This window comes from Babylonia areolata, chromosome 11 (genome assembly GCF_041734735.1).
Source record: "Babylonia areolata isolate BAREFJ2019XMU chromosome 11, ASM4173473v1, whole genome shotgun sequence".
NCBI classification, from domain to species: domain Eukaryota; kingdom Metazoa; phylum Mollusca; class Gastropoda; order Neogastropoda; family Buccinidae; genus Babylonia; species Babylonia areolata.
In genome coordinates, this window is record NC_134886.1 from 37,458,430 (window position 1) to 37,473,683 (window position 15,254).

General features: G+C 44.3%; 1 protein-coding gene across 1 annotated transcript in view; it reads left to right on the plus strand.

Moving 5' to 3' along the window:
* LOC143287712 (H(+)/Cl(-) exchange transporter 6-like) overlaps window positions 1–11,135 on the plus strand; it is a 16,604-nt gene extending 5,469 nt beyond the window's left edge. Inside the window, exons 2-3 of the mRNA XM_076595935.1 lie at window positions 2,296–2,421; window positions 5,087–11,135. Coding sequence (XP_076452050.1) covers window positions 2,296–2,421; window positions 5,087–5,191 — 231 coding nt within the window. The 3' untranslated portion in view covers window positions 5,192–11,135. The remainder of the gene's footprint in view (window positions 1–2,295; window positions 2,422–5,086) is intronic.
* Window positions 11,136–15,254: the final 4,119 nt, after the last annotated feature.

Sequence of the window (15,254 nt, forward strand, 5' to 3'; positions counted from 1 at the left end):
TCGTCTGTCAGTTTAACGACTTCTCTTTTACGAAGTCCTTTAAGTAATTTCCTGTAATTGTATTTAGATTTTTTTTTTTTCAAATTTCACCCTCATTTGCCCAGTTGCACCCAGCCCTCCATTCATTCACATCTCCCACCCCTTCTAACGGTTAATACTCAGATATATTCATAAATACTTCAACAAAATGTCTTCAATCACCGATATGTGTGACGGGACATTGAACAAAATTCCTCCTCCTGACATCATCTAAGAAAAGAAGGCTACACTGGTACGGTCACGTAACAAGATTCAATGGACTCGCTAAAACAGTGCTTCAAGGAAGTGCTGAGCGAGGGAGAAAAACCGATGGACTGACAACAGGAGTGATGGCCTAGAGGTAACGAGTCCGCCTACAAAGCGAGAGAATCTGAGTGCGCTGGTTCGAATCACGCCTCAGCCGCCGATAATTATTTTCTACCCCTCCACTAGACCTTGAGTGGTGGTCTGGACGCTAGTCATTCGGATGAAACGATAAACCGAGGTCCCGTGTGCAACATGCACTTAGCGCACGTAAAAGAACCCACGGCAACAAAATGGTTGTTCCTGGCAAAATTCTGTAGAAAAATCCACTTTGATAGGAAAATCAAATAAAACTGCACGCAGGAAAAAATACAAAAAAGGGTGGCGCTGTAGTGTAGCGACGCGCTCTCCCTGGGTAGAGCAGCCCGAATTTCATACAGAGAAATCTGTTGTGATAAAATGAAACACAAATACAATTACATTGTAGAATGGACGGAAAAACCATTTGCGGAGTCCGAGGCTTTGACATACGACTGACAGACCTGGAGGAATCTGGTGAACAGTTCTGTGCGGCGCAGAGTACACAAAGTAATAATAATGATGGTATTTATATAGCGCTGAATCTTGTGCATAGACAAATCTAAGCGCTTTCGCACCAGTCATTCTCACGCACGCATAACTCTAAAACTGGAGAAACTAAAGACAAGGAAGAGGCAGGGAAGAGGTGGGTTTTAAGGCCAGACTTGAAAGAGCTGAGTGTGGAGACTTGAAGAAGCGAAAGAGGAAGTTTCATTCCAATTGCAAGGTCCACAGTCAGAGAAAGAACGGCGGGCCAACAGTCGAGAGTTTGAATCCTGGTTATGCGTAAATGGAGTGGATCCGAAGCTGATCGTAGTGAGCGAGATGGAGTGTAGAGGTGAAGGCAGCCACAGAGATAGGAAGAGGTGCTGATTTGTGAATACATGTGTAGCCGAGAGTGCTGATCTTGTACTTTATTCGGTGTGAGACAGGGAGCCAGTGGAGATGTTGCAAAAGAGGAGTGATGTGCTCAGATCTTTTCTTTCTGAGGACGAGTCGGGGCAGCAGAATTTTGTAATGCGCTGAAGGGACTGAATGGATGAAGCAGGCAAAACCAGACAGGGAGGAAGAGAAGAAGAAGAAGGAGGAGGAGGAGGAGGAGGAGGAGGAGGATTATGCCATGCTTATGTTTGTTTTATACAAGGTCTCTCGAGAATTGTTTCGATAAAGACGACTTTGACTGCTTTGACGCTGCTGTGCTAAGGATCCTTAAGTGGATAAATATCTTATGTGCTTCTATTCCATCGTCCTCCGACATCATGTGACCTGCATCGTGTTCCTTGAGACAATTCCCTCGGTAGAGACAATAGCCATAATGAGGGGTGTTTTGGTGTATATGGAGCTGTGTGTCAAAATGCCACGGTTTTTTTTCCCATTATTTTTATTCATTCATATATCTGTTTGGCACATTTTTAGGATGGCAGGGAAATTGAACAGGTGTCAAGCTCTTTGCGGAAACTGACAGATTGTGGATGGTCTGTCTCAAACTGCTGCATCATTGGGAGTTGGGTGGAGGGGGATGAATGTGGTGGTGGTGGGGGTCTCTGTCTGTGTAATTGTAACAGGCAGGATTCGTCAGCGGAAATTATAAGCGGTGTCCTTACAGTGTAAGTATTTGTGTGTGTATGTGTGTGTGTGTGTGTGTGTGGGGGGGGGGTGCATATGCGTGTGTGTATGTGCATGCGATTGTACGTGGGTTATGTGGGTGTGTGTGTGCGCGTGTGTGTATATGTGTGTGTGTGTATGTTTGTGTGTACGCGTGCGTATGCGCGTGTGTAAGTACGTGCGATTGTTCGTGTGTGTGTGTGTGTGTGTGTGTGTGTGTGTGTGTGTGTGTGTGCGAGTGTGGGCGCGCGCGTATACGCATGTATGTATGTGTGTGTGTGTGTGTGTGTGTGTGTGTGTGTGTGTGTGTGTGTGTATGTATGTATGCAGGACATCCGTGACTACTGTAACCGCTGCCCCTACACAGTGTACCCGGAGAGTCCAGTGCCCCAGGTGTTCGCCCTGTTCCGTAGTATGGGGCTCAGACACCTGCCTGTGGTCGACCATGAGGGCAAGGTATAGAACTATCCTCCCCCCCCCCCTCCTTCTGGGTGACTTGAATGGATGAATGATATGGGGATATGGGTATATTTAAGGCGGAAGGTGGCAGAATGGTTAAGACGCTCAGCTGCCAATACAGAGAGTCCGTGAGGGTGTGGGTTCGAATCCCGCTCTCGCCCTTTCTCCTAAGTTTGACTGGAAAATCAAACTGAGCGTCTAGTCTTTCGGATGAGACGACAAACCGAGGTCCCGTGTGCAGCACGCACTTGGCGCACTGAAAAAGAACCCATGGCAACGAGAGCGTTGTCCTCTGGCGAAATTACGTAAAATGAAATCCACTTTCATAGGTACACAAATATGTAAGCATGCACTCAAGGCCTGACTAAGCGCGTTGGGTTATGCTGCTGGTCAGGCATCTGCTCAACAGATGTGGTGTAGCGTGTATGGATTTGTCCGAACGCAGTGACGCCTCCTTGAGAAAGTGAAACTGAAACTGAAACTATGGATACTTACGTTGCGCCTATCCTCGAGCTCTAAACGCTTTACAAAGCGGAGTCTTTTGCACAACAGGCTGCCTACCTGGGTAGAACCGGCTGACGGCTGCCATTGGGCGGGCGCTCATCAATCGTTTTCTGTGTCGCTCAATCAGATTTCAGGCACGCACACATACACGCTCTGACAGACATGTAACATTTTACGTGCATGACCATTTTGGGTTTGTTTTTGTTGTTGTTTCTTCTTCTTCTTTTTTAATTTACCCCGCCATGTAAGCAGTTATACTTCGTTTTCGGGGGTTGTGCATGCTGGGTATGTTTTTGTTTCCATAATCCACCGAACGCTGACATGGATTACAGGATTTTAACGTGCTTATTTGATTTTCTACGTGCGTATACGCACGAAGGGGGTTCAGGCACCAGCAGGTCTGCACATATGTTGACCTCGGAGATTGGAAAAGTCTCCACCCTTTACCCACCAGGCGCTGTTACCGAGATTCGAACTCGGTACCCTCAGAATGTTAGTCCAACGCTTTAATCGCTCGGCTATTGCTTACCTATAACTACCTTCCTTGGGTGACATTCCAAAGATCATTGTACTTAAGGGAAAGGTGTACAAGCAAACAAGCTTCGCGTCATTTACCCGCAGGTACACTGTTACCCTCAGGTACACCTTTACCCGCAGGTACACCTTTACCCGCAGGTACACCTTTACCCGCAGGTACACCTTTACCCGCAGGTACACCTTTACCCGCAGGTACACCTTTACCTTCAGGTATACCTTTACCCGCAGGTACGATAGTCTCTTGGATATCACCTCAGCTGGCTGGTTCTTGATGGTTTCGCTTTTGCATTGTGGTGTCGAGTGTTGTTGTGTGTTGTGTTGTGTTGTGTTGTGTTGTATTGTGGAGTGTTGTGTTGTAGTGTGTTGTGGTGTGGTGTGTTGTTGTGTGTTGTGTTGTGTTGTGTTGTGTTGCATTGTGGAGTGTTGTGTTGTAGTGTGTTGTGGTGTGGTGTGTTGTTGTGTGTTGTGTTGTGTTGTATTGTGGAGTGTTGTGTTGTAGTGTGTTGTGGTGTGGTGTGTTGTTGTGTGTTGTGTTGTGTTGTATTGTGGAGTGTTGTGTTGTAGTGTGTTGTGGTGTGGTGTGTTGTTGTGTGTTGTGTTGTGTTGTGTTGTGGAGTGTTGTGGTGTGGTGTGTTGTTGTGTGTTGTGTTGTGTTGCATTGTGGAGTGTTGTGTTGTAGTGTGTTGTGGTGTGGTGTGTTGTTGTGTGTAGTGTTGTATTGTGTTGTATTGTGGAGTGTTGTGTTGTAGTGTGTTGTGTTGTGGTGTGGTATGTTGTGTTGTGTTGTGTTGCGTTGTGGAGTGTTGTGTTTTATGTTGTGGTGTGCCCCCTCCCCGCCCCACCCCCTTTTTTTTCTATCTGTGACTGTTTTATACTGTCGTACTGGATTTTTCTACAGGGACAACTCCTTTGTAGCCGTGGGTTCTTTTACGTGCGCTAAGTGCATGCAACACAATGGATCTCAGTTTATCATCTTATCCGACAGATTAGCACCCAGACCAACTGTCATATTCTGCATGACTGGTTATGTGATCATCTTGTTGATTGGTCGTTCGTTTGATAATTTTTGTCTGTCCACTGTACTAAGCAAGGTGTGTGTGGTTGACTGACCGATTGAACACAGTTACAGATTGGTCAGTTTATCAATTAGCTGTGGTATATCCGGACGATAAGCTGCGGCTTTGATTGGTTGATTGACTGATTGATTGATTGATGGTGCAATGTAGGTTGTGAAGAAAGATACGCACGTCTCTAATTGTGTGTGTGTGTGTGTGTGTGTGTGTGTGTGTGTGTGTGTGTGTGTGTGTGTGTGTGTGTGGTCTGTGTCTCTGCCTGTGTCTAGCGTGTGCATGTGGGAGAGCGTTCTTTGACGTATTATTTATGACTCCCAAATCCATAAGTACAGCATTGTTTGTAGTAGTAGTAGTAGTAGTAGTAGAAGTAGTAGTAGTAGTAGTAGCAGCAGAACAAGCACTGGTAGTTGTTATTCGAAGCACAGAATGAAAACGAACGTCACACACCACGTGTGTGTGTGTGTGTGTGTGTGTGTGTGTGTGTGTGTGTGTGTGTGTGTGTGTGTGTGTGTGTTTAACTGAATGGAGTGTAACGCTTGTGTGGACAGCTGCAGGGGATCATCACACGCCACAACCTGACCCACGAGTACCTTCACGAGCGGCTGCACCACCATCAGCAGATGCGACAACGGATGCGGCGTCTCCCGTATTGACGACAGCGACTAGGGGGGCGTCTCCCAAGTTGACAAAAGAGACTTCGGCCTCTCATGTATCGTCAAACAGTGACTACTGTGTCTTCTGTTTTAACAGACAGCGACTCCGGCGACTACTTCCGTATTGACGAAAGTTACTATGGTGTCTCCCTGAATTTGCAGACAATGACTACAGCCTCTCCGGTATTAACAGACAAGAACTACGACCTTACCCTTATTGACGAATGTGACTACCGAATTGGCAGACAACGACTACGACGTCTACACTACTGATAGACAATGACTACGACGTCTACACTATTGATAGACAACGACTACAACGATTACGACGTCTACACTATTACAGACAACGATTACGACGTCTACAATATTAATAGACAACGACTACCATGTCTACACTGTTGATAGACAACGACTCTGACGTCTACACAATTGACAGACAACGACTACGGCGTCTATTGTATCAACAAACAACAATACGGTCTCTTCCGAATTGACAGACAACGATTACGACGTCTACACAATTGACAGACAACGACTACGATGTCTACACTATTGACAGACAACGACTACGGCGTCTATTGTATCAACAAACAACAATACGGTCTCTTACGAATTGACAGACAACGATTACGACGTCTACACTATTGATAGACAACGACTACGACGTCTACACTATTGATAGACAACGACTACGACGTCTACACTACTGATAGACAACGACTACGGTGTCTACGCTATAGATAGACAACGACTACGACGTCTACACTATTGATAGACAACGATTACACTATTGATTGACAACGATTACAACGTCTACACTGCTGATAGACAACAATTACGACGTCTACACTATTGATTGACAACGACTACGGCGTCTATTGTATCAACAAACAACAATACGGTCTCTCCCGAATTGACAGTTTCAGTTTCAGTTTCACTTTCTCAAGGAGGCGTCACTGCGTTCGGACAAATCCATACACGCTACACCACATCTGTTGAGCAGATGCCTGACCAGCAGCATAACCCAACGCGCTTAGTCAGGCCTTGAGTGCGTGCTTACATATTTGTGTACCTATGAAAGTGGATTTCATTTTACGTAATTTCGCCAGAGGACAACACTCTCGTTGCCATGGGTTCTTTTTCAGTGCGCCAAGTGCGTGCTGCACACGGGACCTCGGTTTATCGTCTCATCCGAAAGACTAGACGCTCAGTTTGATTTTCCAGTCAAACTTAGGAGAAAGGGCGAGAGCGGGATTCGAACCCACACCCTCACGGACTCTCTGTATTGGCAGCTGAGCGTCTTAACCATTCTGCCACCTTGACAGATAACGTCAACGGCCTCTTCGGTATTGACGAAGTGACGAATTTGCATACAACTACTACGATGTTTTTTTCGAATTGACGATAAAGACTACGATGTCTACGCTATTGACAGACAACGACTACGACGTCTACACTATCGACGACAATGACTACGGCGTCTACCGTGATTGATGAAAGAGACTACGATGTCTACGCTATTGACAGACAACGACTACGACGTCTACACTATCGACGACAATGACTACGGCGTCTGCCGTGTTTGACGAAAGAGACTACGATGTCTACACTATTGACAGACAACGACTACGACGTCTACACTATCGACGACAATGACTACGGCGTCTACCGTGATTGACGAAAGAGACAAAGGTGTCTACATATTGACAGACAATGACGATGGTGTCTCCCGTATTGACAGACGACTACGGTGTCTCCTGAGTACGGCGGTGTCTACACTATTGACAGACGACTACGGCGTGTGCACTATCAACACACAACGACTATGGTGTCTACACTATTGACAGACAATGACTACGGCATCTCTCGTATTGACAGACAATGATTACGGCGTCTCCAGTATTGATAGACAATGATTACGGCGTCTACACTATTGACAGACAATGACTATGGTGTTTCCCAAATTGACAGACAATGACAACAGCCTCTCCCTTATTGACAGACAATGACTGAGGTGTTTCCCAAATTGACAGACAATGACTATGGTGTTTCTTAAATTGACAGACAATGACTATGGTGTTTCCCAAATTGACAGACAATGACTATGGTGTTTCTTAAATTGACAGACAATGACTATGGTGTTTCCCAAATTGACAGACAATGATTATGGTGTTTCCCAAATTGACAGACAATGATTATGGTGTTTCCCAAATTGACAGACAATGACTATGGTGTTTCCCAAATTGACAGACAATGACTATGGTGTTTCCCAAATTGACAGACAATGACAACAGCCTCTCCCGTATCGACAGACAATGATTATGGTATTTCCCAAATTGACAATGACTATGGCGTTTCCCAAATTGACAGACAATGACTATGGTGTTTCCCAAATTGACAGACAATGACTATGGTGTTTCCCAAATTGACAGACAATGACTATGGTGTTTCCCAAATTGACAGACAATGACTATGGTGTTTCCCAAATTGACAGACAATGACTATGGTGTTTCCCAAATTGACAGACAATGACAACAGCCTCTCCCGTATCGACAGACAATGATTATGGTATTTCCCAAATTGACAATGACTATGGTGTTTCCCAAATTGACAAACAATGACTATGGCGTTTCCCAAATTGACGAAAGAGACTACGGTGTCTCTGGAACTGACAGGCAATGACTTCTATGTTTCTGGAACTGACAGGCAAATGTCTTCTATGTCTCTGGAACTGACAGGCAAATGTCTTCTATGTCTCTGGAACTGACAGGCAATGACTTCTATGTCTCTGGAACTGACAGGCAAATGTCTTCTATGTCTCTGGAACTGACAGGGAATGACTTCTATGTCTCTGGAACTGACAGGCAAATGTCTTCTATGTCTCTGGAACTGACAGGCAAATGTCTTCTATGTCTCTGGAACTGACAGGCAATGACTTCTATGTCTCTGGAACTGACAGGCAAATGACTTCTATGTCTCTGGAACTGACAGGCAAATGTCTTCTATGTCTCTGGAACTGACAGGCAATGACTTCTATGTCTCTGGAACTGACAGGCAAATGTCTTCTATGTCTCTGGAACTGACAGGCAATGACTTCTATGTCTCTGGAACTGACAGGCAATGACTTCTATGTCTCTGGAACTGACAGGCAATGACTACGGAGTCTACACTACTGACAGACAATGACTGCGGCCTCTCCCGTATTGACAGACCACGACTACGGCCCCTCCCGAATTGACGAAATGGACCACTGTGAAAGCTGTATTGACCGATAGCGGCGCGTGTCGCACCAAGGGATGGACCCAACGCCACCCATCCTGAGGCAAGCTCCTATAATGTCACTGTGACATCTGGACTGCCTTGTTGTGGTGGTGGGGAGGGCGCGTTGGAGGGGTGGATGTGGGATGTGTGTGGGGTGGGTGGGTGGGAGGGCTTGTGGAGAGAAATGGCTGGGTGTGTGCTTGCGCGCGTGTGTGTGCGAAAGCTTAAAGAGAGAGAGAGAGAGAGAGAGAGAGAGAGAGAGAGAGAGAGAGAGATCAGTGCCTCCAAGAGGTCTGTGTAACTGTTAACAGGTGTCTGAGGTTTAAACTGATGAAGTAGATGGCAGTACTTAAACATTTATTTTTTTCAATGAAAAATCAGGCTTAAAAAGTATCAATCGAAATGAACTAAAACCATTGGTATGCTGTTTTGTCATGCACATTTTTTTTAAGCATTGTATTTTTTGCTTCATCAATCTTTTCATGTCTTGTTTATTCACACTTGCACGCATTCGCACGCTTTATAGTACATAACTTGATGGGGTTTTTTTTTAGTATTGTTATGTAATTCCGTATTCTGCCAAAAGTCACACATGCTTTATATTGTATCCATGTTTTTACGGACTTTACACGGCTTGGTGTCAACGTATCTTAGGGACTGGGAAATGCTTCATCAAGAAGAACGACAGTCCAGTATTATTTTGTGTGTTTTTGATACATTATGTGTTTGTATTTACATGTGCGTTAATGTTTGCTGAAAGCAATCTGCCGCTGAGCAATAAATACATAGTACGAAACAATACCGATATACTTACAATAACAGGTACAAGGGTTGGAAATCAGATGCAGAGAATCAAGAAGGAAAGTGGTTAGAAGAATGATTGAAAAAAAAAACACAAAAAAACGCTTTCGTACACACGATTTCTGGCCTCCGCTTTTGTTAAAGATATATTTCCTAAAAGCGCGGAGACAAGGTGAAAGAATAATGAGGCCCAGAAGCCAGTTGCATTGCTCGGACGGAAGAGCCTAGTATGGCCGTAACCCGCTACTAACTGTGTGTAGTATGAAACTGACCAATGGCGTAGTTCGGTCAACGTTGGCATTTAATAACGTGTGACTGTCAAAAAAGTTAGAACCAAGCAATGCAACTGGCTTCAGGAGAGTAAGGGAGTGAACAATAATAAAGAGAAGTAACTCTCTTTTTACAAGGCCGGTACGCTGTTCAAGGTAATCTGTTCAAGCTGACTGTGGTAGTTCCCCCAATGTCGGAGTTGTTTTTTTTTCTATCCTGTTCATGCTGCTTGGTGTGGAGGTCCAAGTCAGAACTGGCGGCGGCATTATCCAGGAAGGGGAAGGGGTGGGCTATTGTGGGTTTTATCGCACTGTGCTGATTCTGTTAGCTGTGTTACTGAAGCGGGCATATCGCTTTATGTTCAGTGGAGAATCATTTGGGTTGGCACCTTGGTGTCCATGTGGAAATATACTCCTCCTCCATCCCCGTTGCCTCCAGCATGTTTTTTTTTTTTTTTTTTTTTTTTTTTGTCTGATCCGTTTGAACAGAGTGGAACGTGTTTCGGGGTTGAAAGCCATTTTTACATGTTTTTCTATAATACCAAGCCAGTTGAGATCCTCCTGAAGAAGTCTTTGCTCTCTAGGATCCTAGTTGTATTTGTTCTGACAACCAGTGTGGGTTGCAATGAGTTTTGCTATAGAGTCCAGTCTGTCAGGCAGGTCGTTCATGTTCCGGAGGAAAAGGGAAGGCCCAAGCACATACCCCTGTGCGGCCCCTGACTGGTCTGCTGCCGGGTTGGACTTCACTCCACTCCCCAACCCCGGCTTCCCCTCAAACATCTTTCCTCTTGACAATATACTCTGTCTCCGGTCAGCGAGAAAGTTCTCAGTTCATTGGCGGGTCTTCTCAGTAATGTCACAATATAAGAGCATGTAGTGTGTGATTGAACTTGTCAAATGCCTTGGATAAGTCTGGTATCAAGTCTTTCCGATCTCCTCTCTCGTGTATAATGATTGCAAACAATACAGTATTAAAGCAGTGCAATAAGGGCTACAACAAAGTGTGTGGTGCAATAATGCAAGCAACTACTGTTGACTATTCTACATTTATCAGTGTGCAAAGATTTTTTGTGTGTTAACAGGTTTTAACGAAAACAAAACAAAACATGTAACATAAACGATTTATTTTTGTAAATAAGAATCTGATAGATCTGTTTGGTGTCATATTTTCGATGTGCAATATGTAGAAAAACAAAACAGTTGTGCCAAAAGTTGTTTTTTTTATCTTCTTTTTTTTGCCAAAGACTAATAGTATCATACTTCAACATTCAGAATATCTAGATTTTCAGTGTCAAAATTTTGACACCGTTGGCACAGTAATAAATCTTTTGCCGCATTTCGCAAGAGCAGTTAAGAACAACTTTTAGATTATATTCCGAAATTTCTTTTCTGCAATGCCAGTGTAGTTATGTTTGCTCATGTATCTCTATTGATGTTTTTTGTGGGTGTTTTTTTTTTCTTTTCTTTTCTGAAAGCAGCAGCAACAACAATAAGAAAAAAAAGTTTGGTATCAAAAGAAAACTGACACGACAGCTCGCTTTGACAGGCGGGCCCTGAAAGCCCCCGCATAACATTTTCAGTGTTTACCAGCTTGAGAACGAGGGTGGTGGTGGTGGTGGAGGTTGAGGGTATGTGTGTGTGTGTGGGGGGGGGGGTATGGGGGGGGGGGGGCAGGAGGGGGGTTGACATGGACATGGCCGTGTGAAACGTCCACGTTTGGTGACAAGTTAGCTGTCTTGTGTGGCTCTTCCTCGCTGCGATGTGAGGCGACAAACACAGAACGCTGCATGCAGCACAGGGCCCCAGAAGGGCCAAATGGCATGTTGGTCGATCTCTGCACGTGCATTACGGGGCCACAATGCTAAAAGGACAGAACATCAGGTTTGTGGAGCTGCGTACACACAGAGGGCCTTTGGCGTCAGTTTGCTGGGTGGTCTGTCTGAATGTATTTCTGTTTCTCTCTATATAACCCTCACCCACCCACCCCCAACATCCTTACAATAGCCCCCTTTAGGAATGATTCAATGCAAAATGTTGCTTTTGGTTTTTATCTCCTTTTTTCACAGACTGCGTCTAGTTATTTTTTTCGATTTTTGTGTCTCTGTGGTTAAGTTATACATATGTGTGTGTGTGTGTGCTTTTTTACCAGTCTTCTTTGAACTTTCTTTTTATTGATTGCAGGCTGCGATTTGTTCCATCTGCATCGATTTTATGTGAAAAAAATACTGACATCTTGCTGCTTTGTTGTTTTGTTTTAAAGAAGTGCACTTGTGCTTTTTTGTTTGCACGTGTAGACAGTTTTTATTAGCCATTTGTTTCGATTTCTATAAGTTACTTTTTTTTTAACTGCATTGAATCAATGCATTATCATCATTCGTTACAAGTATGTAGTGATGTTTTAGATGGTATGACATATACACATGTGTTTGGCAAAGCTTATTTTGAGGATTTTTTTTTTTCAATGCTATGTAAACCCATTCCTCCTGTAATTTCTTTTAACTCTCTCCATACGAACGGCGAAAGATACGACGTTAACAGCGTTTCACCCCAATTACCACCATCAAAATATTGCAAGCGGAAGGCTCTTATACTGAAGAGGTGAATGTTGACAAAGAATACCACACTTCTGATGACGGAAGCTAAAGGTTGGGTCATTGAGACACCCACTGGACACCCGAGGGGTCTGTGTAGAGGAGAAGAGAGGACTGGCCGTACTGAGTGAGTTAAACCTGTTGCTACTTTGTGTGAAGAGAGCCTGGATGTTTTTGTATGTGATGCATTGCGTTTTGTTATCGGCAGATTCACACTGAAAGCTTTTTGTTGTTTGTGTTTGATGTAAGATCGCTTGACTGACCGTCCAGCTTTTATCAAAGTAATGAAAAAAAAACATCGTGTGAGCGTGTTTTTACAGTGGTTGAATGGATGGAAGAAAATACTTAGGGAGAAGTAGTGTATGTGTGTGTGTGTACAAACAATTCTGCCAGATCTTACAACCACTACTACTACTACTGCTACTACCACTAATGGGTATTTGATATGCGCTCTACCTCTTTAGTATAGGGGCCCAGATCGCTATTAATCAACATCATAATAGGGGAAAATGGTTACAAAAATCAGCACATAATAAGGTATACAGACAACGACGCATGCTCATATATCAATATCCAATATACAGTATAGACCGGATGTATAAAACACCGGATGTATGAAAGTCTGCATGTATGAAAGGGGCAGGCAGGGTCCCGGCAGAAGCTACTCTTTGTTATTACTTAGCATTTTCCGGTTGTATGAAAATCGGATGTATAAAAGTCCGGTTGTATGAAAGCAAATCTCTGGTCCCGAGCAGCACAAATGCGCTGTTGCAAGACCGGTTGTAAGAAAACGAAACCGAAAGTAGACCAAATTCACCAAAGTGTGGTAAATTCCCCGTAAAATTATTTCCCCTTCCATAGCGACTCGATCTTGCAAAATGGCGGACCCGCACCGCAAAGCGAAAGGTACAGGCAAACGCAGAGTGTTGACATTGTCTGAGCGCCTTAAAATCATAAAGGCAGTAGAGGACAGTCCATTCAAATCCCGAACACAGATGGCCATTAATTTAGGTGTCCCCCTGCCAACGCTGTCAAATATCATGAAAGACAAGAACAAATATCTTGCTCAGGCAAGAAGCGGCGATATTGTGACGACGAGCAAGCGGGCACGGAGCTCTCAGCTGGCGTCTGTGGACAAAGCGTTGCTGGACTGGTTTACGTCATGCAGGTGGGCTATTCTTATTTTTTCTTTATGAATTTTTATTTGTTGATTGATTTGAAACTGTATGTTCATACTGTCCGCGCTCTAAAAGTGGGTATCAGTGTCTCACAGTGTGTGTATGTGTGTGCACGTGCGTACGTGTGCACGTACGCACACTGACGTGTGCGCGCATGCGTGCGTGATAGTGTGTGTGTGTGTATGTCTGTCTGCCTGTCTATCTTCCTGTCTCGGTGCCCGTGCCCCTGTATTTTTAACCTACACATATATGCCTTGAGCCATCCGCATATGCAATATGACTTCAATGTGCCCAGCAGTTTGCTTGGAAATTGGTAGCAGTACATTGGTAGTAAAAAGTTTGCGACCGCATAACGGGGGCAATACAAGTGTGTGTGTGTGTGTGTGTGTGTGTGCGTGTGCGTGCGTGTCAGTGTGTGTGCGTGAGCGCATCAGTGTGTGTGTGTGTGTGTGTGAGGGGAAGGGGGAGGAAGTGGTGGGGGTGCAGTAGTTGGGTGTGTGTATGGGGTGCGTAGCTATGTGCCCTCGTCTCTGCTCCCAGCACTCAAAAAACGTCTCTATCTGCCCTAAACTCAGTTATATTTTTAAGGTACAGTGTTCTATGTGCGCCCATCTCTATGTGCCCCCGTCTCTATGTGCCCCCATCTCTATGTGCCACCGTCTCTATGTGCCCCCATCTCTATGTGCCCCCGTCTCTATGTGCCCCCTTCTCTAAATGCCCCCATCTGTCTATTTCTGTCAAAGAGTGTTAGAGTATTTTGCATCAATACTGTAGCGCTACGGATGTCATTTTGGTTCATAATAATGTTTATTTATAGCTTGATTGAAATACTATTTATTAGAACGAACAAAACAATTTTTTTGGCAATATTTTGTTGAATAAGAAAAAAAGTAATTTTTTTTAATTTAATCAACATACTGTGATGTTGAGAAAGAAAACAACACCACACACACACACACAAAGAGAGAGAGAGAGAGAGAGAGAACTCAGAAAATTTTATTTGCTACGTCAACGGCCCTTACAAAGATTCCACGACCAAAAACATCGTCAAAAGCGCAAAAGGGTTGTGGAGGGAACACACACAATACAGTCGTGCCACACACACACACACACACACACGCGCGCGCGCGCACGCGCACACACACACGCACGGAGGGAGGGTGGGGGGGGAGTGCACGGCACATGCAAAGCAGAACAGTTCCCACAAACAGTTGCTCTTTCTACCGGTTGTCCTGACTGTGTGTATGTAAGTACATGTACTTTTCCACTTGTTATTCACAAATCTTTTCTTCTTACTAGGATATGTATGAAAACATTTAAACATAAAAAAAGTAAATACAAAAATAACATGAAAAAAAACTACTTTTATCAAGTAAAAGACGCGTGGCCGGATGTATGAAAGTCGATCCTCAATATTTTCATACATCCGGTTATCCGCTTGTAGTAAAGACCGGTTGTATGGAAGACAAAAAGTGGGTCCCGACGACTTTCTTACATCCGGTCTCGACTGTATATGTATGTATGTATATATATATATATATATATATAGAGAGAGAGAGAGAGAGAGAGAGAGAGAGGTGTACTCGTTCTTTAGTTTGTCTTTTCACTTTTAGTGATTTTAGACGAGGGTAGATAAAATCGAGGAAGGAAACAGGGATTACTGTATACGCATGTGTGTGTGTGTGTGTGTGTGTGTTAAAACAACGGTTGATTTAATGTAAGTCGGTCAATGTTCCCGTGCCCCCACCGTTGGAAAATAAAAGAGTCATTCATTCACTGACGGACCAGCAACACAACATGTGGCTGTGATATCACACACACACACACACACACACAGCCTTTATACAGAGCGGAAAGGAGCACATGATTTGCCAAGTTTGGTGACGGTGAGGTGGGGTTGGGGAGGGAGGGAAAGGGGAGAAATAGATAAGAGACGTCCACCATGGGGGATGATGCTAGC